General features: G+C 44.3%; 1 protein-coding gene across 1 annotated transcript in view; it reads left to right on the forward strand.

Annotated features, from left to right (window-relative positions):
• The window catches only part of UVRAG (UV radiation resistance associated), an 87,225-nt gene that overhangs the window by 54,606 nt on the left and 8,308 nt on the right, over positions 1-24,311 (forward strand). Inside the window, exons 13-14 of the mRNA XM_028725886.2 lie at positions 12,327-12,405; positions 23,338-23,429. Coding sequence (XP_028581719.2) covers positions 12,327-12,405; positions 23,338-23,429 — 171 coding nt within the window. The remainder of the gene's footprint in view (positions 1-12,326; positions 12,406-23,337; positions 23,430-24,311) is intronic.

The following is a 24,311-nucleotide window of genomic DNA, read 5'->3' on the forward strand; positions in this document are numbered from 1 at the left end:
GCAGGATTGCCTCACCCTTCGTTAAAGTGCTTTGTGTACTGTTGAGCAGAGCAAGTATCATTTTGCTTCTTATTGGCAGTCATGCTAAATATTTTTTCCCTTAGAATTGTTGGATTTCCCCTTTAACCACATATTTATAGTGAAGGCTAAAGTCAAGCGTGTGAGCCAAGGCAAGGTCATTCTTTCCTCACAACTTACACCCCGTCCACTGGGATCACCCGCCTTCCTCTAGCCTCCAGTGGACTGGAGGTGCATCAGAGAAAACAAATACATGCCACAGAAGAAGGAAAAATTCCTAGGGTTACCAGTCAACTTTCCTGGTGGGAAACACCTTAATAGGGTGATAAGGGACGTGGGTGGCACTATGGTCTAAACCACTGAGCCTCTTGGGCTTGCCGATCAGAAGGTCGGCAGTTTGAATCCTACCAATGTATGTAACTCTTTACAATAGCTTTTCAACTAAATTATAAGCTTTCCCCATTCTTTATTAAAGAGGTCCTCTTCCTGGTTTCTAATTCTGCCTGTAAGCTTTGCCATCTCGACGTCGTTCATCAGTTTTGTCTGCCACTCTTCTTTGGTTGGAGTTGTAGACCCTTAGGGTCATCTAGTCCAACCCCCTGCAAAACACAGTGAGTGGCAGCCAAAGCAGCATGGCTCCATCAGTGGCGGATTTATGTATAAGCTAAGCAAAATCCCTTATTTTGGCAGCTGATCCCTTATTTTCGAGGCTGCTGGTCCCTTATTTTCAAATCTGTAAGTTGACAGCTATGGTTCTGGGCAAGAGCAGTCACTCTAGTCTAGAGGGCAGTTTGGTGGCTGTCTTTAAAGCAGAATGTTTGGGCTGAAAGCTCTGATGGCACTTTAGCAAGGCTGGGCCGTAAAGCTAGTGAGAGACTATACTGGGGGTCTGTTGCTTGCAAATCTCCGTAACTTCTAGAGATGAAATATGGTATGAATTATTGTGTGCTACTGGTTGCTGTACAGCCCTCTCAGATCATATGCAGAAGTTTAAGATTCCTTAATGGGCAATTCATGATAAAGTTAGCTGCAAGCCTGGCTTCCATTTTTATATTGCATGTCTGTTGATGTAATATTACAAGGCTAATTTCTTTCATAAATTTCTCAGCCTCTCCATGTTCATAGCCCACTATGTGCCTCGGGGGGGGGGGGGCGGGAGGGGGGGAGTCATTTTCATCAAGTACTTTACACACACATATATATATGCTATATTTCCTTGTTAACGGCCCCTCATAAACTCTAGGAAATTTACTTAAGACTACACCCTTGCTGCTAGTTGATTGGGCGTCTTTTCCACAGCTAAATTTTTGTCTCTGCTTGTCTACAGCCTACTTTGTTTTTGTACTGGCTAAACAACAAAAAGACTGGTTAGAAGTGGAATTTGGTGCATATGCACATTGTTGGCATTGGGTTAAAATGGGGGTAGCTGAACTTTGACTCTCCAAATGTTGCTGGAATACAACTCCCATTGCCTCTGACCATTGGTCATGCTGGTGCAGGCTGATGGGGGTTGGATTCTAGCAACATCTTGTTGGTTGGCCAGGGGGGGGAAATGGTATCATGAAAGGAGAATTCCCTGGATGTCAAGATCCAGGTTTGGGGCAAGTACTCTTAGGTGAGAGAACCCACAGAGATTTAAAACCACAAAATATGCAGTAAAGTAAAGTGTGGAAATATAGGCTGTTAGGCTTTTAAAATATGTGCTTCAGAGTTCCAATTAAAGTTTCCCTCTTCCCCTAGTATAGAAAAAGACCACCTGTTTGGCAAGTTAAAAACTGGTTTACTTGTAAACTCTTCAAAGGTCAGGTTCATGTGCTTTTGCATGCGTCAGTCAGAAAACACAGATAGTAAAACTTGGCTTAGTTTTAATGGTGAAAGTTCCTAAATTATTGGTATAGGAACACAAGAGCGGCTTATAAGAGCCATGTGGTCTGAGCTGCACTAACCATCTCAAAACCTCTTCACTTGCTGAGCTTCTCAGATAGGCAGAGGTACAACAATAGGCTTGATTATCTTCCCCTCATGCTGATGAAGAGTGACCTAGCTAAGCATGGCAAGGACAGCTTACTCTGTGTTATTAACCCCTTCGGCATTGGATCCATTTCAGTCCGGTTTCCGTCCTGGTTTTGGGACGGAGACGGCTCTGGTTGCCCTAACAGATGATATCCGTAGACAACTGGATCGAGGCGGGTCAGGACTGCTGATCCTTTTAGATTTGTCAGCAGCCTTTGACATGGTCAATCATGATCTTCTGGACCACCGCCTCGCAGACGTGGGGATACAGGGCATAGCCCGTAACTGGTTGTGCTCTTTTATCTCTGGTCGGGGACAGAGGGTGGCACTAGGGAGGGAAATGTCGTCACACCACTCCTTGGTGTGTGGAGTGCCGCAGGGCGCAATTCTCTCCCCGATGCTTTTTAACATCTTTATGCGCCCCCTTGCCCAGATTATCCGGAGCTTTGGGCTGGGCTGTCACCAATATGCTGATGACACTCAGCTCTATCTGCTGATGGATGGCCACACCGACTCGGCCCCGAACACACTGACCAGATGATTGGAAGCTGTGGCTGGATGGTTTCGTGGGAGCCGATTGAAACTAAATCCTTCAAAGACAGAGGTCCTATGGCTGGGTCGGGATGGCATGGGGATGAGGGACCAACTCCCTTCTCTTGTGGGGGCCCAATTAGTGCCATTGCCTTCCGTTAAGAGTTTGGGTGTAATCCTTGACGCCTCCCTTTCCATGGAGGCGCAAGTTACAGCAACAGCCAAGGCGACATTTTTCCACCTTCGCCGCATCAAGCAGTTGGTCCCTTACCTTTCCCGCCCCGACCTGGCCACAGTGATCCATGGGACGGTCACCTCCAGGCTTGACTACTGTAATTTGCTCTACGCGGGGCTGCCCTTGAAGCTGTCTCAGAAACTCCAGCGGGTACAGAATGCTGCAGCGAGGCTCCTCACGGGGTCTTTGCCATGGGAGCATATTCACCCAGTGCTTTTCCAGCTGCACTGGCTCCCGGTGGAGTACAGGGTCAGATTTAAGGTGCTGCTTTTGACCTTTAAAGCCCTTCACGGCCTGGGACCCTCGTACCTACGGGACCGCCTCTCCTGGTATGCCCTACGGAGAGCCTCAAGGTCCATAAATAGCAACACCCTAGTGGTCCCAGGCCCTAAGGAAGTTAGATTGGCTTCAACCAGAGCCAGGGCCTTTTCAACACTGGCCCCGGCCGGGTGGAACGCTCTGCCTCATGAGACCAGGGCCCTGCCGGATCTGATTTCTTTCCGCAGGGCCTGTAAGACAGAGTTGTTCCGCCTGGCCTTTGGCTTGGAGCCAATTTGATTCCCTCCCTCCCTCTCTTTCTTTTTTCCTTCTCCTCCTGCAATGAGGCTACATTTTAATATTTTAATGTTCCATTATTTTAATGTTGTATTTTATTTTATTTTTTAGTTGTAATCATTCTTCTTGTTTTTATTATTGCTTGTAATCCGCTCTGAGCCCGGCATTGGCTGGGGAGGGCGGGGTATAAATAAAAAATTATTATTATTATTATTATTATTATTATTATTATTATTATTATTTAGACTTAAGCATGTTGGTTATATGAGGCTGGTTATCCCACATATCTGTAAGACTACAAGTTAGTCTCCTGCAGGATTCAATGGCATAAGCATGGGATTGCAGAAGATCCTCTCTCCGCAACAGAATCTGCATTGTTGGTTGTAGTACTCTGTTCTCTTGGGACGCAAGGGGATATGGCTCTGAAGGCACAAGATGGAGCATTGTGAATCTCTAGGGGATGCTTCCTTTACAGAACATGTGTCACAGCCAATTCACTTCCATATCTAAGGAAGTCTCTGCCACTCTGGCCTCCAAACTGAGTGGTGTCCAGTGGCTATCCAGTCCATCAGATTTATTTTCCAACCAAAAGAGTGAGGAGTTGCCCATCCTCAGGTATGATGCAAAACATCTCATCTAAGCTGCCAGGAATAATCAGATGTCAAATAGATTGCCCAGGGGCAGTATTATAGTGGACTAATGTGTACCGTATTGGCCCTAATATAAGATGTACCTGCAAATAAGCCATATCTTTAAAATTCAAAGGGGGGTGGGAGAAAAAAAGACAATACCCGAATATAAGCCACTCCCTTAAAATTCTGTAGGCATTCACACCCGTAAATGTAGAAGAAAATCCTATAGCGATATCGTCAAAGCCAGTTTTTGTAAGGTTGCGAATTTAAGCCGCGCTTTAACTTTTCATGGTCGGAATTTGGAAAAAGTGTGGCTTATATTCAGGCCAGTACGGTAATATGTGGGATAAATACATTTGAGTAACTTAAGATTCTCCTTGTTCTATTTTCAGACTTCATAAAGCCTTTCGTAGTGTGAGAGGTGGGTGTGCATTGTGGTGATTCTTCATTCTTTTCTAGTGTTAGTCTGGGACTGAACTTCTTCTGTGAGGATCTCTGTCCATATCTTCTAGTCTCACGTTGTTTCATCTGTGTGCGGAGGCAAACCTTAGCTTGACTATTCCTGCCTTCTGTATCTGTCACCCATATTGCACTTATTTCACAAGACACCTCTCTGGTTTGCTTCGTACATTACATTTTTTTTAGAACCAATTTTTATTTCCATGTTTGGAAAGACAGTGTGCGGCGCCATGATCGGCATCTAGGAACAGATGCATGTGTTGGTTTAGGTGAGTGAACACGCATGTGTCCGACTTCCTTTCCAACTGTTATGGAAATTACCGGGGGGGGCACATCTTTAAAGTTAAATATTACAAATATTATGCCTGAATGTATCCTTTCAACTTGACAGCTCAGGGAAGTTACCTAGCTTAAAAAATAATATAAAATCATCTCCTTTCCCAGTTTCCTCCATTCCAAAGCTATTTTCCCCTTGAAAAAGGACTCCAGGAAGTTCCCAGAGGTGACAATTGCTGGGCTCATTGTTAGCCAAAGGAAGCCAAATCTCATCACCTGACTCGCCTCAGGCTCCAGACATGCAAAGGAAGTTCAATTGTACTTTGGGGTGGTGGGTACTTAAGACATATTTGTCTATGCCAATCTTATACCTGAGTCTTGCCCTGCCATGTCTGCTTATGCTAATCTTGTACCAAGGACTTGTCTGGACATGTTTGCCAAGGTTAACCCCTCCCCTTTTGTGACATGTCAGTGATGTAGCAATGATGCTGTATGAACTGTATTCTGGGATATGGTGGGGAAGTTTTAAAAGTCTTTGTCACCCCATCCTCGGGGTTCAAATTTGCTCTTTGAACCTGTTGCGCAATAAACTTTGGTCTACAGCTATTTGCTCCGGTTGGCTGGAATCCTTCCTTTATTCCACAGGGACCCGCGGGCTCTGCCCGACCAGCTGGGTGACTGAGCAGCCTCACACCTAGATTTTTTCCTTAACACTACCCATTGATCTGATGCATCATGAGAGCACCAGGCCACACATCTCCATAGCAGAAGGGGACTTGCTGATGGAGTTTATTCTGAGTACAAGTAGCTTCAAGTTACTTGAGTCAGCTCTGGAAAATGTTACGGAAACCTAAGTCTTCTACTTAATATTTTTATTATGTATTAAAATAATAATACACTTTAACTCTCCTATGGTAATGGAAGTATTCTTTCAGTAGTTCTGAAATCTCACGGGGTGGGGAGCGTGTGTAAAATAATACGCCTCCAGCAGACGATGCTCAAGGGCACGTATAATATATCAAACCAAAAATAACGTGACTGTGGCCTACTTAACCCTAGTTTGTAAAATTCTTCCATAATCTAAGCAATCACTCACAGTATCAATAGTACTAATCAGGAATTATAGCAATTTTCAAGTGGTTCCAAATTTCGTACTTAAGTAGTTTTAACCCTCGTGACCTTTCAGGGATTAGGTATTTCAACTATATCCGGTCTCTTTTGACTTGAAATGAGCCCAGGCTTTCCCAAGCTGCATGGGTAATTAGGTCAATTGGCCGAGGCCCCAGAATTCGACCACTCTAATTGGTATAATTCGAGCGTGTGCTAGTGAGTATTCCTGAACTGTTGGCTTCTCGTTTAGAGTTGAGGGCTGGCTCCCTTTTGCTGCAGGGGTATTAACTAGTGCTGCAGTTTACGAATACTACGACATCTTATGAAGAACAGTTTTAAAATTTAAGTGGAAGGCACTGTTTTTAGAGGAAGTCAAAAGGATTGCTTTGGCTTTGCCTTTGCCATTCAAGCTGGCCACCTAGTTGCAGACTGCATGCCTGGGCAATATGCTGATATGTGATTAATGACCCACAACTAAGTTGACTTGTTATAGATAGATGTGGATTGAGCATGTTTTTGGCTGTGGTGCAACAGTTTTGGGGCTAGAGGGCTAGAAAGGAGGCTCCACGTCCAGTTTTCAAGCTAGAATTACTTAAAGCAGTGGCTCTAAAATACTCTGTAGTCTAGGGTGAGAATGAACAACCATCCCTCGCCAGCGACCATGCTAGCTGGAGCTGATGGGAGTCTAGAGGACTACAGGTTGCCCACATTCTAGTCTCTGAAGAGTAGCTGTTGAGGCTGGATTTGTCCCACCTGTTTTGTGAGCTAGCTTTGTGGCCTTGGGGTAAGTCACAAGTTTCAGCTCTAGATTTCTATCTGTATAATTGAGACCAGCACGAGACAAGCAAGATACAGACTGCAAAGCATTTTACAAATGCAGAATTACTAAATAATGACTTGGTAGTGTTTGGTGCAGTGAAGTTTATGTGTATGTGTCTGTCGCTTGCAGAATGGCAACCAAGGTCTTTGTGTACCGTATTTTTCGCCCTATAGGGCGCACTGTCCCATAAGGCACACCTAGTTTTTTTGGGGGGGAATAAAGGGGAAAAAATTATTTCCCCCCCAAGGTGCGGGGCTGGGGCGGGGGAAGCCAGAGCTCCCCCCAACCCCAGCCCCCAAACAGGCAGCTCTCTGCAAGCCATGGGAGCCCAGCGCTGGCTCCCGCTGCTTGCTGAGAGGTCCGCGAAGCCTGGACGCGCTGAGCTCAGCGCGCGGGCAACTCTCCGCAAGCAGCGGGAGCCCAGCGCACCGACCCCTCTCGCTCTCCAGGCTTCAGCGAAAGCCTGCATTCGCCCCATAGGACGCACACACATTTCCCCTTCATTTTTGGAGGGGAAAAAGTGTGTCCTATAGGGCGAAAAATACGGAAAGCAGGCTATATATAATTGCTTCCAGTTCACCCAGCTCTAAAGCTGCTTTGGGTAAGGTTTTCCCTTCCCAGCTTTTAAAAACTATATATTTTGCAGGCGGGGGAAAAATTGCTATGCAGGTCTGATATGGAACACTTTGATCATTTTGGGGAGCTCTTTAAGTTCTTTGAGTGTTAGGTAAGGAAAGGAATAAATTTTAAACCCCAAGTGGGAAGTTCAAATCAGAGTTGGAAGGGACCTTGAGGGTCATCTAGTCTGACCCCCTGCCATTTAGGAATCCTGCCCACAGCCTTCTCTGAGTGGGCTCAAACCAACAGCCAGATGCATGTGTTGGTTTCTGTTTCCTCACTGAGCAGCTGCTTACAGTCGTAAGACTGTGTTTACATTCCACAGAGTCCAGATACTGTTGGATTCTCACGGGAAAGGGAGAGCGGATGTGACGTTCACTGGTTTCCCATTTCTTTGTTCTGTCTTTTTTTGTCGGGAGTTGCTCTCTGCTCTCACAGAGGCATGGTGTACATTTGTGTGTTCTCCGTATAGCTTAGAAATAAAGCATAGCAATGTAGCGCCATACCTGCTTCATCCTTTCGTTTGTGGACTGGGATTAAACTCTGCTGGGCTCAAGGCAAGATGAGCCGTATCAGCTCAAGGGCCGGAGCTGAATAAACTAACAGCATGGACCCATTTGAGGATGAGAAAGAGAAAAGGCAGGAAGACTCACCAGGCAGAGCAGGAGGAGGCAGCCCAAAATGACACAGATAAATTATGGTGCCTGGTGGCACTTGCTAGAACAGGAACAATCTCTCTGTGTTTCTCCCCCCCCCCCCCTCTGTTAGCCAGTTGGGTGTCAAAAGCAAACTACAGTCATACCTTGTGTTGCGTCCGCTTCATGTTGCGTCTTTTCGCGTTACGTCCCGCGGCAACCCAGAAGTACCGGAACGGGTTACTTCTGGGTTTCACTGCATGCGCAGAAGCGCTAAATCTCACTTCATGCATGCACAAATCGCCAAATCGCGCTGTGTGTCTACGTAGACACAGCACTTCGAGTTGTGGGCATTTCACGTTACGGACGGGCCTCTGGAATGGATCCCGTCTGTAACACTGTACTTGTTTTCCTGAAGCACAGTAGATGTTACAGATATATAACTCATAGGGCAACAGCTGGGAGACAGGCAAGGAAACTTGCTACTAACGTGTACCTTTTTCCACTTGCAGAGGGATGAATTGTTAGCCATGAGACTACCCAGTCTTTGCACTTTACTGAATCCCAAATACCTCAGGTTGAGGAGGCACCCTAGAAAAGCTCAGCCTAACCATTTTCACCTGGCAGCTCTTACCGTGAATTGGAATGTAATCCCTTCTTTGAGTGCACAGGGCTTCAGCTGCTGGAGCTTTCTTTTCAAGATGTGACTGGAAACATTACATTTTCAGCCATTCCACCCCTCGGTTTTGTGCGTGTGTGTATTTGCAGCTCCTTACTGGGGTTTCTTCAATTCAGTTTGAAATGCAAGCAAAAAGTCTGATTAGAGGAAAATCAGGATCTAAACCACATGTTTTTCATGTCAGATTAGAAACAGGTGGGTACAGTTAAAAATCAATCATTTCCTTAAGCTTAAAAAAAATAGTTTGGATTAAAGGCAGGTGGCTATACATGGACATATGAAAAACCAGTCGCCAACTTATTGGTACATATGAGATTGATCTCTCTGAACACAAAGAAGTTCATAAATCACAGAACTTGGCAATAAAGATGTTTAGGCTTGAGAACCTGGAAGACCAAACCTTTGTATCTGAAAGGTTTTTTTTTTTTTACAAAAATAGTACCTAGATCCGTTTTAGCTTCACTTTAACAGTTAACATCTGACTGACCTAAGAGGCCTGTGGAGACTCATTACAGCCTTTTCAAATATTGAAGCTGTCCCGTGATGCTGAACAGGTCGAGATTAGCCCAATAACATCATGTGGCTATGAAATGAAATGAGGGTGTGATTTGGGAAGTGCTTGTCTAAGGTCAGCAAAAAAAAACCTAGGATAGCAGAAGTGAGCTTAGTTAACAGGAGATGGATTGTACCAAAGGTATCCTTTCGTAGTCATTCTTGGCTTTAAAAGTGTGGCGGCTTAAAACAGAAAGATTGCAGGATGTTCTTAGTTAATTTCTTCTGCTATGCTAAACTGTTAAGGAATCCTCCTACATTTCTGTTAACACTGAGCTAAGAAATACCGAGCTTATAGTAATGAATCGCTACGCTGCCAGGACAATGCTATTATCCACAAAGTAATAATCCACGAGAAGGAGGAGAAAAATTGAGCCAGCCTAGTCCCGTTGACTTCACTGAATATTTCTCAGGTGAAGTAAGCTTTTTAGATCTTCTGTTTTTAATATTTGGAGCTTGAGAACGCTCCTGGACAAAACGCATCGCTTTTTAAGGGGAAGCAAGTTGTTAGGAAATTGGCTCACCGCTTCTGCTTCGCATGTGATCCCAGCGGCTTGAGGCTTCAGCCGAGATATTGTCTATTGCCGAAGTTTTGACACTTGATAACGGTTCAAGAATTTGGTATTGGGTTGTACCATAATCATGGGAAGGGATGAGAGATAGGAGAGTCAGATGCTTGCCATTCATAGTGGGTATTTTTAAAAAAATTAAAGAAGAGAAGGAATCAGTAGTGGGTTTTTGTGTGTGTAGATAGATAGATAGCATTGGAACATTATCTTCCTTTGTCTTGTCATTCAGCTCCCACCAATGTTAGAAACTCGGATATAAAACCTAGGTGCCAAATGGCTCCTTAAACCAGGGTTACAGTTGCCAGAACGGAATGCCTAGTTGCCACTTGGGGACCAGATGGCTCGAAAGGTGTATTTTTCAATACAACTATTTGGTTCCTGAAATTCATTCTGATTGTGCAGATAATTAAAGCGGATATTCTTAAATTCGCTGGTTTTCCCCTCACGTGTTTGATGAAGTGTGTAGGATCGCTAAAACAGAGAAACCAAAAGGATACTAATTTTTTTAACTTAACAATTTGAAGCTATCTTAAAATGAAGTAGGAGGAAACGGCTGAGCCCTCTCTATAGTTCGACCATTACGTGTTCTTTTTTTTAAAAGCTTTTTGTTTCTAATTGTAGCAAATATCACTCTTCCCCCGGCAACATAATGAAATACTATCACGTAACAAATTGCACAATGTTTTTAAAGGCCATATTTATTGTCCAGGCTGAATGAATTTTGTGCTATTAATTGTAATTGTATCCTTTTATAATCCAAATCCTGCTACAGTTGGATAAAGTAACTCAGTAGATACAGAAACAAATTCCATGTGATTTATTCAACAACAGCAGGCAGTGGAATCTCGCTGCACGTATGTTCATTTTAAAGTGTGTTTTATTTTCCTGCACTGCAGACAGCTTGGATTTATAGAACTATTAAGTAAGGCGAGCTTAGATATATGGTGGTTAGAGTGATTTTATACTTCTCAACTTGAAGTGACCCATTAAGAATTTGAAGTATTGTAAAACTGAGACCTTGACGTTTTGGTGTACCGTAATGACGTCTGTTAAACCTTTGACTTTAATGGCTCTTCTTAGAAATAATATAGTTTTTGTCTTGGTTGCTGTAAAGAAATTGTTTAATAACACACAACTTCTGTCATGCATTACGATCTCATTTCAGAACTGAATTTCTGTTTTAAATTGTAATCCTGCGCTGTCCTGAAGACTCTTGGTAGATCCTGTTGATCAATAGTTTTCTGATGTTTGTAGATATTATTTTTTAAGTTCAGCAAAATTAAAAGCCACTGCACTGAGGACAAAAGTAAGCTTTAGCAATCATGGAATAAGAGGGGAAGTTCTTTAATGGGTCAGTAACTGGTTAAACCAGGAAGCAGAGAATAGGAACAAATGGGCAGTTCTCCCATTAAGGAATGTAGAAATCAGAATTCCACAAGGATTAGTTTTAGGACCTGTGCCTTTTAGCTTGTGTATAAATTATCTGGAGCATTCAGAATATGCTGTGCCAAATGTTGAGAAACAAACTCTAATCCTACCACTCCTGAATGGAAAAACAATAGATATGAATATGGCAGAGTGATTATTTATTGGAACTAAAACGAAGAAAACAGTACAGATTATTTCAAAAGTGGAAGCCTTTTATTATTAGAATAAGGCACACTCTTTTAAAGGATGCATCTCATTTATTTTTTACAAACGGTAAACTATTTTTGTTTCATTTGCAATTTTTGCATTTAATTTTTGTAAATAAAAACTCAAACGTGAGTGTGAAATGGAGCTGGACTCTTCTGCTTCCCTTTTCTTCCCAACACCTTCCCAACACAAGTTCCTCTCACCCTTTTCCCCCCACCTTCCATGCAGTGCAATTCTGTGCATGTCTACTGAAAAGTGAATCCCATTTAGTTCAACGGGGTTTAGTAAAGGTAAAGGGACCCCTGACCATTAGGTCCAGTCGTGGCCGACTCTGGGGTTGTGGCGCTCATCTCGCTTTACTGGCCGAGGGAGCCGGCGTACAGCTTCTGGGTCATGTGGCCAGCATGACAAAGCCGCTTCTGGCGAACCAGAGCAGTGCATGGAAATGCAGTTTACCTTCCCACCGTAGCGGTACCTATTTATCTACTTGCACTTTGATGTGCTTTCAAACTGCTAGGTTGGCAAGAGCAGGGACTGAGCAACAGAAGCTCACCCCGTCGTGGGGATTTGAACCGCCGACCTTCTGATCGGCAAGTCCTAGGCTCTGTGGTTTAACCCACAGCACCACTCGTGTCCCTCAACGGGGTTTGCTGTTGCATAAATAGGTATAGGATTGCATCTTAATAACTTTATGCAATGGTCTGTTCATTTATTCACATCTCTTTCCCACCTTACTTCTGTAATTCATAACACTGACTCTGCGTGTGTCTTGTTTTTTAAATCTGCAATGGCCCTTAGTTCAGAGCTGGGCTGAGTTGGTTAAATTTTACCATTTCTAGATTTATTTGTTTTTTTAAAAAAGTTTGAATGCACATGTACTGGAGGAGAAACTTTTATGGAAGACAGTGGAAACGGCCGTCATAAGTCACTAATCTTTGGGTTGGTTGCATAGACAAGTGTGCTCATGTTTTTCCCTCTTCCCATTTTAGATTTCCGTTGTATCCAAAGGGAGGAGAGAAACTGCAGTTTGACTATGGCGTCTACCTTCTCAACAAAAATATTGCACAGGTATGTTAGCTCAGAAAAGGACCCTTCCATAGCAGAACTGCATGCATCCATCATTGGGGAAGACAGCAATGTAGTTACTACTTCATCTGTATTGCACACTCATGGGAGATCATCCTAGCTCACATGATCTGTGATTCCCTGCATGCCTTGCAGAGAGTGAGTGCACAGTTGGACAGCTTAACACACCCAACAATATAGGCCATCCCCATTTCCATCAGAAGACAAGAATCTGACACCCTTCTTAGACTGCCGTTAATGCCATAGGTAAGTTTTCCGGGAGCAGCCATATTAAGCTGGGCATAGGGAATCAGTAGTTGGTCAGGCTGGCTGCGTGAGTGGCTCTTAAGGTCAGGCAGGAATCACTTCATCCTGGATTTCCGTGATCTGTATCTTTCCCACAGACTCCTCGGGGGGGGGGGGGGAGGGGCTGTGCGTGGAGGACCGAGGCATACAAAGCAAAATCTTTGGGCAATCAAAACACGTCCCCAGAGGGAGAATGGAATCTCTGTGAAATTGCAAAATAAGAACAATGAAAGCCATATCTAACTCCTAGGAGAACGCAAGGTAGAATTATAAGCAGGTCAATACAATTTTCTGCAGATCATTATGGCCGTTGTTTTGACCCGGGAATGGTATATCGGTGTGCTCCATTTCAACTTGCTGGTAATGGTTTCCATCTGTTTCATCTATTTATTTATTTTTTAAAAGCCCACGAATAAGTTCTCCCTTTCTTTCTTTCTTTTAAAAAAGAAGCCAACAGAGCCCTGTTAGTATTTGGAACTGACGAGTTGCAAATATTTGGGTTTTCAGCCCGATGTGAAGAGGGATTGATTGCTAATCCCCTCTGGGAATTGTAGCTTTGAGAGGGAAACGGGTCTCCTAACAGCTCTCAGCATACTTAAAAAACTACACCTCCCAGAATTCTGTGGGGAAGCCATGGCTGTTTAAGCTGGTATCACAGTGCTTTAAATGGCATGCTGTGAATGTGGCCTAGTGGGAGGGGGAGTATTATCTAGCAGTCATAACTGGCTTGCGTTGTGTACTTTGAGCCTGGTAACTCCCTCTAATAATAAGAATAATAATACCTTTATTGTCAATGTACAACCTCTGCATAATGAAATTAACTGAGACCCCCCCCCCCCCCAACACTCAATCTCATTGCACTCTGCCTGCTTGCTAATTTAATTTGATTGGACACACCTTAAAATAGAATTGATTTTGCTTCCCATCACTGCTTAGGCTTGTGGCGCTTGGCTTTGCCTAACACTTCTTGTCTTTAGAGTCAGCAGAACCAATTTTCCTGCACAGAAAGCAAAGGTGACAATTGCACACAAGGAACCGTTTTACCACTTAACAAATAAAACAAGCAGATACTGCATCATTCAGTTCCAGCTGATCAGAAGGCAGAAAATTCAAGTATTTTAATTTTCCCATTTTAAAAAAAATATTAGAAAATTATAGATGTGTAAGTATTCTGTCCGGCTTCTAACTATGGGAAATTGCTGTTGGCCGGCTGTTTTGCCTAGCTTCACCTGGGTGACCTTGATTTGGGGACACCTGGGAAACTTTCAGCCTTTGTTTACAGCTCAGTACTATATTAAGGGACGCAGGTGGCTCTGTGGTCTAAACCACTGAGCCTCTTGAGCTTGCAGATCCGAAGGTTGGCGGTTCAAATCCCCGCGACGGGGTGAGCTCCTGTTTCTCGGTCCCAGCCCCTGCCAACCCAAGTAGATAAATAGGTACCACTCCGGCGGGAAGGTAAACGGCGTTTCCGTGTGCTGCTCTGGTTTCGGTGTTCTGTTGCACCAAAAGCGGCTTAGTCATGCTGGCCACATGACCCAGAAAAACTGTCTGTGGACAAACGCCGGCTCCCTCGCCAGTAAAGCAAGAGGAGCGCCGCAACCCCAGAGTCGTCTGCGACTGGACTTAACTGTCAGGGGTCCTTTTTACTATATTATAACTCTGAATGTCTTCAGTCTTGGGTTAGGCTCTGCTGCTGGGAAGAAGTGGGAGCCTACCCGGGTCTTTGCTTGTGGATAGTGTGTTGGTTTGTAACACTATTCCCCTGAAAAGGTCCCCAAAGTAGTTTACATACAGTCAGTGAAAACAAGGCAATCCCTGCCTGCAGGATTACTATCTAAAACCCGTAATGGGGACGAAGCGGCCGGGACCATTCATAGACAGCAGCTTTTATAATGACCAAATGAGGTGGAAACAGATAAGAGACAGGTGGAGCCTGATGGAGTGGGTCCTTCAGTCTGTGTTGGCTAGAGGTGGAATTAATTTAAAAAGTAAAGGATCATGTACTGGACTCCAGAAAGACAAGACATTCCTCTCATTGCTCAACACATAGCCTATTGCTTCTAATCGTTGATGCTTTAGTTGAGATTCCTGCATTGCAGGGGACTAGATGAGCTTCAAGGTCCCTTCTAACTCTACAATTCTGTGATCCTGCGATCAGAAATTTCCTGGGTACTTAATAGATGTGATGCGATTCAAGAACTCATCTATGCTTAACCTGATGACATCTAAGACTAAAACAAAATCCCTGCCTGTTGGTTATTGATTATCCAAAGCACCTGTTTGCTCTATTTCTCAATGAGTGATATCAAGTCACTTGAGAGTTAACCAGTGGAACTCAGTGGAGCTAATTCTATTGATCTCAATGGGGTCTGCTATGTATAACTGTGGATATTGTTGTTCTTGTTTAGTCGTTTAGTCGTGTCCGACTCTTCGTGACCCCATGGACCAGAGCACGCCAGGCACTCCTGTCTTCCACTGCCTCCCGCAGTTTGGTCAAACTCATGCTGGTAGCTTCGAGAACACTGTCCAACCATCTCATCCTCTGTTGTCCCTTCTCCTTGTGCCCTCCATCTTTCCCAACATCAGGGTCTTTTCCTTCCAGGGAGTCTTTTCTTCTCATGAGGTAGCCAAAGTATTGGAGCCTCAGCTTCAGGATCTGTCCTTCCAGTGAGCACTCAGGGCTGATTTCCTTAAAAATGGATAGGTTTGATCTTTTGCAGTCCATGAGACTCTCAAGAGTCTCCCTCCAGCACCAGAATTCAAAAGCATCAATTCTTTGGCTATCAGCCTTCTTTATGGTCCAGATTACCTCTTGTTTATTGAGCAGCTATCTGTTGGAGAAAGTATTCTAAATAAATGCAAGCAGTGCATTGCATATTATTTATAGAAATCTAGAAATGCCCGTGTAGTGTCCCACCCGTCCATAGAAGTTATCGGCGTATAGCTGTACTGTGTGAAGTAAAGAACCTCAGACTGGCTGCGGTATTTTTGAAGCATGGGAGCGTGTCACGTTTTTTTACCCTTAACACTCTCTTGGTGCGGATTTCTGGGCCAGAAAGCTAATAATGCATGGAGGTGAGACTAGGATTTTTCATAGTACATTGCTTTGCTATAATGTGTTAAAATAAAAAGGGGCGCAAATTTTAAGCAATCAGGGAATAATAGCAACTTCAGCTGCACCACACCAATCTTCTGCTTTGGTGTTGTCAAGTAACTTCAGTTTCAGTTTCCCTGGACTACAGTAGACACTTTATCAAAGCCATATGCGGAGACGGGCAAGTAAACGAGCACATTCAGCCTTTTAGCACCGGATGAACTTGTGAGAAGCAGGTTTACAGGAGTCCTTGTGTATTCCTAGCTCTTCAACCTGAGAATCCGGTCCTATTTTAATGAATATGAAGTTGTTCTCCCCCACAACACACACAAACACACACACACACAAGAGAGGGAGAGAGCGAGAGAGTTGTAGTCTGCACTACCTTTCCACGCTCTTAAGTGTTAGGAAAATGTTTGCCTTTCATTTCTTTATTGTAGTTAAAATCAATGCAGTTTGCAAATGCCAAATAAACCCAGAAAGCATAGTAAGGAAATGATCAGGTAAAAGGTTCAGAGATCTTATCAAAACGTTTGGCTCATCCTGAGCCATTACTATCACCTATGCAGATGATGGATGTCAAGGAATGGAAATCCAGAGTAGCCGCTTCTTTTTAGCCCTCTCTGGCAGTCCTGATACGTACAAGGCAGAGCCACTCTCTTATCAGCAGCAGGCAACCTGCAGCCTGGCATTCCCATCTTGCATGTGCCACTGTTCTGGCCAAACAAAGCCCACATGTTCGTGACGTTAGGGGCAGGGCAGAAAAAGATACAGCTGGGCCAAAAGAGGGTTTGCAGGCACTGCCAATCAACTGAAAACGTAGGGCTGTGCTTTCGCGAATGTATTGCATGGCATCATTGCGATATCAGGTGATTGACAGGTGGCAGCCCCATCCACCTTGGCTGACGGAGATGGTATAAATTGGGATGCATCCCGCCAGGTGGATCTAGTTGTTCTAAGACGTGTTGGACTGTTTTATATAGGGCTTGATAAAAGTCTAATACCGTCTTGTATCAAACTTCTCGTCTAGGGACCCTCTTGAAATCAAGATTTTCTTTAGAGAAATACTTTTTTTGTTTTTACAGTAGGTAATGTGTTTGGAATCGTCCCTAGCATCAGTGTTCTCTGATACACAGACAGCAGTCTTAATGATTAAGGCATAAGTGCTTTTTGGAAGGTGATGGGCAGAACAAGATAGCATTGGATAATCACATGATGAAAGCTGGAAGGAACCATATCCATCCACTTGCCTACTGTGGCAGCTGAGGAGCAACACACCGAACCATGGTTTGGCACTCCTTTGCAAACTACCTCACTCTGGTTCGAATTTTAGTGCAAAATCTGAAATTTCAGACAACAACATTTTTAGATGTGTTTTTGTCCTGTTAACCCTCTATTCTTTATGGGAACAAGAGTTGGATTAAGTTTCCTCATTGGGCTAGTGAACTTCTAACCCTCGAAAGAGAAAAAACAATCTCTTGATAGATATGATTGTTAGATTAATGTGTAAGCTGCCTCCCAAGTGAGGTCATACAAGCCAAATACACCCATGTCTTGGAAATCTGATAAACATCACTTCACGGTACTGAAGAGATTAAATAAATACAAAGGCATAAACTTTGGGATGTTTCAGGTTTACAGTGCAAGACTATGGCCTGATGGTAAAAAGAATTAAACATTGATATTGTGGTTTGTTTGGTTTAGGTTTAAAGTACTTAATGATGGCACTGCCCTTTAAATCGCCCTCTTTCAAAAACTCACTTTTGGTAAAATAGTGGTTGAAAATGAGGCAGCTTTTAATGGGTCTCCTGCACCCCTTCTTAAAAGAGGCTTGCTCACTCTAGCAAGCATTAAGGTAATTCATGCAAACGGTCCCTTTTTCTTCATTGTAATGCCAAATAAAATCAAAGTGTGGCGTACCTCCCTGGAGAAAGGGGTTAGATTATGAACACACAGTGCTCTCTGATATTAGTGCCCTTGATCCAGTCAACTGGGCATTGCGTCCTCTGTCTGCAGCTTATCCCTGGTCTCTGGCAAAGGCCTTTCACAATCTGGCCACTGGCCACCTTTTCTGTTGTCTCAGGCTTGATGCTCCTCATTTCCCCCCATCTAAATTATTTCACCTTGCCGACAAAGGTCCGTCTAGTTAAAGCTATGGTTTTCCCAGTAGTGATGTATGGAAGTGAGAGCTGGGCCATAAAGAAGGCTGATTGCCGAAGAATGGGTGCTTTTGAATTATGGTGCTAGAGGAGACTCTTGAGAGTCCCATGGACTGCAAGAAGATCCAGCCTATCCATTCTGAAGGAAATTAGCCCTGAGTGCTCACTGGAAGGACAGATCCTGAAGCTGAGGCTCCAATACTTTGGCCACCTCTTGAGAAGAGAAGACTCCCTGGAAAAGACCCTGATGTTGGGAAAAATGGAGGGCACAAGGAGAAGGGGACGACAGAGGACAAGATGGTGGGACAGTGTTCTTGAAGCTACCAGCATGAGTTTGACCAAACTGCGGTAGGCAGTGGAAGACAGGAGGGCCTGGCGTGCTCTGGTCCAGGGGGTCACGAAGAGTCGGACACGACTAAACAACATATTGTTTCATTCTGTTGCTGTTCACCGTGAGAGAGGAGTGAGTCCGTGGGCCTTTCCCCCCACCCTGTCCACAGATAGAAAGCAACATGTAACTTGGAGCTGAACCTGGATCTTCATAAAATCACAGTCTGTACCTGGATTGGAGAGGGATCCACAGACACAAAACCCCAAATCCTGTGCTGCAAAGATAGCAGGTGATCGTGGCCTTCAGCTCATCCAGGTCTGCCTTGACCACGAGCCCAACATTGCCAGATTTATTTATCTAATGAATTTATGCTATAGTGACAGGTTACAAAAAGTTTGAACAACCGCAAAACAAAGCAGAGCAAAATATAAAAATACCCAAATATAAACGTGCTCTGTTTAAAATGGCGCGGACTCTGCACTTGGATGAAATTATGAATGGCAAGTTGAGGGTTGTATCCTGCTAGCATTTGTTAAAAAACACACACCCAGATGTGGAATTTTCTCTTGTTTGTGTAGCTACACCTGACAAGTTTAATGAAACCGCTTTGTATCTGAAGAGCCTTTAGCAGTTGCCCCCTTTTAAGCTCACATTTTTGAGCCTGCCTGTTTAATGGTTGGCTATTCTGAGAACAGGATGCAGGACTAGATGGATCCTGCAAGCCTCCTCCTAGATTCTTAAAGATGTGTGGCAACTATGCGTGATAATCTGCATTCTCCTATGGTGGATCCAGAGACCCATTGTGGGCTTCATTTTCACAAAAGGGGCTAATGTGAGCAAGGTGGTATCCTTCCTTTTCCAGGACTTTCATTATAACTTACAGCTTTGCCATCCTCCCAGAACTCTGATGCCTGCACAGTTCCTTCAGCTTACTTCAATATCCCAACAATGGAAATTTTTTTGCATTCATTTTCTGGTGGCCCAGGAACACCTTAGCCGCCCTAGCCTCCTATCCTGCCTCTGCTCTAATATACCGTATTTTTCGCTCTATAACACGCACCCAACCATAACACGCACTTAGTTTTTAGAGGAGGAAAACAAGAAAAAAAATATATTCTAAACGAAACAGTGGATGTATGATTTTTGTGGCTCATGCTGTGGCCACAGACATGTGATCTGTCGGTGAGTTTGGGGTAGCCCAATGCAAAAATCCTGAGGATCCATGTGGATCCATGCTTTGTAAACACGTTTTTGCACCACTGCGGCCCCAGGCAACAGTGGGTGCGTGATTTCTTTGGTGCAAGCTGTAGACATGGACATGCTATGTGATCTGATGGTGAATTTGGGGTGACCCAGTGCAAAAATCCTGTGGATCCTTGTGGATCCATGCTTTGTAACCAGGCTCTCTATCCCTCTCTTCTCCCCACTAAGCGGCTCTTCTCCCGCTTTGCTGTTTCAAAGCAAGCAAAGCGAGCCACGGAGGAGGGAAGGAAGGGGAACCATGGATCCTCTGCTTACGACTGCAGCAGACCCCCCCGCCATCCGTAGGCATTCGCTCCATAACACGCACAGACATTTCCCCTTACTTTCTAGGAGGAAAAAAGTGAGTGTTATGGAGCAAAAAAATACGGTAATCTATGTGAATGTGCCTTCGGAGCTCTCTATTAATGGAGGAATCTGCTATGCATTGGACTTGGCTCTGAGCCATTCCATCCATTGGCCAGCCCATAACTGCCCATCGTAATGGGGACCCTTTTGGCATCATAAATGCTTTTGTAGCTGCATCTTCACAGCTGCTTGAAGTGCGTTGACTGCATGTTAAAACCGCTTTTACTGTTCCCGTTGAGAAAGATGTGCTGATTCCGCCCCACCTCTGGTAAAGTATTGCACTTAAAAGGAAGAACTTAAATCTTGAGTAGAGTCAGCAATTCCACTGTGATACCTAAGAGAAAGCTAAAATGATCTCATACATGGAGCCAAGAAAGCTTTTATCTGACTTGAAGGCTTCTTTTGGACGGTGCTGTTGAATTCCCTTGACAACTCCAAAATTAAAATGATTAAGCGAAAGTAGTGCACAGTTGTTACATTTATATGGAGAATAGCCTCTTTCCCGTTGTGTAGCCTCCCAGCCTGCCTATATTTGGAACTGATGCATGCCTTTCTCAAGTCCCTTAATCCAGTTATTTATATGCTACAAACCATTAGGAGTTGAGGATGGGCTTTTAAAAGTAATTCAAATATATAATGAATCGGGATTCAAGATGACCTTAACAGATTGCAGAACTGGGCCCAAGCTAACAAATTGAATTTCAGTAGGGACAAATGCAAGGTTCTACACTTAGACAGGAAGAACCAGATGCATATATATAAGATAGGGGATACATCGAAAAGGATCTAGGCGTCTTAGTAGACCACAAGCTGAACATGAGTCATCAGCAAAAAAAGCTAATGCTACACTAGAATGCATCAACAGAAGTATAGTGTCCAGATCAAGGGAAGGTATAGTCCCACTCTGTTCTGCCTTGGACAGATCTCACCTGGAGTTCTGTGTCCTGTTCTAGGCACCATAATTTAAGAAGGATATTGATAAGCTGGAATGTGTGCAGTTGAGGGCAACCAAGATGATCCAGGGTCTGGAAACCAAGCCTTATGAGGAATGGATGAAGGTGCTTGGGATGTTTAGCCTGGAAAAGAGACTAAGAGGAGCTATGATAGACCACCTTAAAATATCTAAAGGGTTGTCACAGGAAAGCCTCAATTCCTTCATCCAAGTTGTTTATGAAGACATTGAACAACAGCGGACCCAGGACAGAACCCTGTCACTTTTCCCCAGGATGACGAGGAACCATTAACGAGTACTCTTTGGGTTTGGTCAGTCAACCAGCTACAAATCCACCTAACAGTTACTTCATCCAGCACACGTGTCACCAGCTTCCTTGCAACAATATCACGGGGGACTTAGTCAAAAGCCTTACTGAAATCAAGATACACTATGTCCACAGCATTCCCCGACCCACCAAGTTTATTACTCCCATCAAAAGAAAAAAAGAAATAAGGTTCGTCTGACATGACTTGTTTTTGAGAAACCCGTGCTGGGTCTTAGTAATCACAGCATGCTTTTCTAAGTGCTCACAGACCGATGGTTAAATTATCTGTTCCAGGACCTTCCCTGGTATTGATGTCAAGCTCACTGGTCAGTAGTTTACCTGGGTCTCCTCCCCCTTTTGAAGATGGGGACAACATCTGCTACCCCAGTGTTGCAGGCACTCTCCTCCTTTTGCACCCGGTGGTTCTTTCTCTCATGCTTACAAGCAAAGCCCCATTTTCCAGCTTCCATAGTCTTTCTGTCCATTACTGTTTCTGAGCTCCAGCTTGCAATTATGACAAGAGATTCCTGCAGATTCAGATGGGCAGGAGTAGCTTGTGAGAATCAAAGAGTGTCTGTGAAGCGTAAGCGAACAGCAGCCCCTCGATTAGTCATGCTGAAAGGCAATCACTCTGCCGGCACAGTTGTTTAAATCGTACTAAATCTTCCTTAATCTAAACTCCCTGGAGCATTAACTTCTGAGTAGTGGGCCAAGGAAAGACCTGTGAACAAATGCCTTTGAGCTTTGTTTCATTTGCGCTGCTGCAATTTGCAGTTCAGAGTCTTCTTCCACCGGCTCAGTCTCATTGATGCTAGTTCACCTGAGCGCCCAAGATGCACGTTCTTGTTCTGACCGTTATTATTATCCATTGAATTTATATACCACCCTATACCCGGTGGTCTCAGGGTAGTTCACAGAATAAAATCAAAATATAAAACCACAAAATACATAAATGCAAAATAAAAACAACAACCCAATAACAACCCCCCCCACACACATTTTAAAAGGGTGTCAATCAAATCAACCTGGTTAAAAAGGAAGTTAACCTGGTTAAAAAGGAAAAAGTCCTGGTTAAAAAGGAACATTTTTGCCTGGCGACTCAAGGTGTACAATGAAGGCGCCAGGCGAACGTCCCTATCATTTACGTGTTTTAGGTACAGTGGTACCTCGGGTTACATACGCTTCGGGTTACAGACTCGGCTAACCCAGAAATAGTACCTCAGGTTAAGAACTTTGCTTCAGGATGAGAACAGAAATCGCACAGCGGCAGCGGGAGGCCCCATTAGCTAAAGTGGTGCTTCAGGTTAAGAACAGTTTCAGGTTAAGAACGGACCTCCAGAATGAATTAAGTACTTAACCCGAGGTACCACTGTATTTGCGGTGGTGCACAAGCACCTCAGAAGTGTGATGTGCAACATGTGCCCTAAGGCAAGGGTGGGGAGAAGGTAGATAAGGCTCTTCTGGTAGATTGCTTGGTAAAAGTTTCTCCTCCTCTTCTTCCACCCCACTCCACCCAGCACCACTTTGCTGGACAAGAACGTTGAGTGAGTTTTTGTGTGAGAGGACTTGTGATCTGGTAATGATTACAATTGCTGGCTAAGCACCAGTCCTTTTCATTCTTAGTGTACACCTGCCTGTCTGGGCTGCTATTTTGCAACTGGTGCCGGTTGGTGGACCTTGGGGTTCTAGATTACAGATTTGCAGTGTAAATCTCTCCATATTTCCTCAGAAACAAGAGTCATGGTGTTCAGTGGTGCTCTCTTCTATGCGTATTTGGAAGTGCAGCCTTCAAACAGCAATCTTCTTCTCTGGCATGCAGTTTGCAAGGCAGCTGTCCCATCTTAAGCCTGTCAAGGTTTACTCAGGTGTTCAGAAGAACCATGTGCTAATTCAGAAGAAGAAGAAGAAGAGTTTGGATTTGATATCCCGCCTTTCACTCCCCTTCAGGAGTCTCAAAGCGGCTAACATTCTCCTTTCCCTTCCTCCCCCACAACAAACACTCTGTGAGGTGAGTGGGGCTGAGAGACTTCAAAGAAGTATGACTGGCCCAAGGTCACCCAGCAGCTGCATGTGGAGGAGCGGAGACGCGAACCCGGTTCCCCAGATTACAAGACTACCGCTCTTAACCACTACACCACACTGGCTCTCTTCCTAATTCACCTGTTTCTCTCTCCATAGCTTAGATACCAACATGGGCTGGGAACTACAGATCTAAGGCAGACACTTCCTAACCTGAAGAACTTCCTGGAGCACGGCCTCATGGTCAGATGGTAAGTTCTGTCTGTTGCAGTAATGGGAACATGGGGTAAATTATTAAAAATTTGTAGAACATACTATATACCTAGGAAGTTGCACTTAGAGCTCTTTCTCGTGACTTTTTGGTTTGCAGCGTGTCCCACCACAAACCTTTTGTCACTTGATAGTGACTTGGGGACCGGGAGCCTCAAACACATCTGGGTTGGATGTGCTTTATAAAAATAGGAGCTGATCTCTTGCAGGAGAATTAGAATATTGTGCTAAAGAATCTCTTAATTCATCTGCAACTGAATATGAAGCTGCATATTCAGGCAGTGTTGTTGTTCAGTCGTTTAGTCTTGTCCGATTCTTCGTGACCCTATGGACCAGAGCACGCCTGGCACTCCTGTCTTCCACTGCCTCCCGCAGTTTGGTCAAACTCATGCTGGTAGCTTCGAGAACACTGTCCAACCATCTCGTCCTCCGTCGTTCCCTTCTCCTTGTGGCCTCCATCTTTCCCAACATCAGGGTCTTTTCCAGGAAGTCTTCTCTTCTCATGAGGTGGCCAAAGTCTTGGAGCCTCAGCTTCAGGATCTGTCCTTCCAGTGAGCACTCAGGGCTAATTTCCTTAGGAATGGATAGGTTTGATCTTCTTGCAGTCCATGGGACTCTCAAAGAGTCTCCTCCAGCACCATAATTCAAAAGCATCCATTCTTCGGCGATCAGCCTTCTTTATGGTCCAGCTCTCACTTCCATACATCACAACTGGGAAAACCATGGCTTTAACTATACGGACCTTTGTCGGCAAGGTGGTGTGAGGCAGTAGCTATAGCCTTTAAAAGGCTAAGACAGATTTTCTAAAGCCTCTGGAACTTGGGGAGGGGTCAAGAGATTGGGGGGGCTTCCAGATGTGTGAT

Source organism: Podarcis muralis, chromosome 4, assembly GCF_964188315.1.
Source record: "Podarcis muralis chromosome 4, rPodMur119.hap1.1, whole genome shotgun sequence".
In the NCBI taxonomy this organism is placed as follows: Eukaryota; Metazoa; Chordata; class Lepidosauria; order Squamata; family Lacertidae; genus Podarcis; species Podarcis muralis.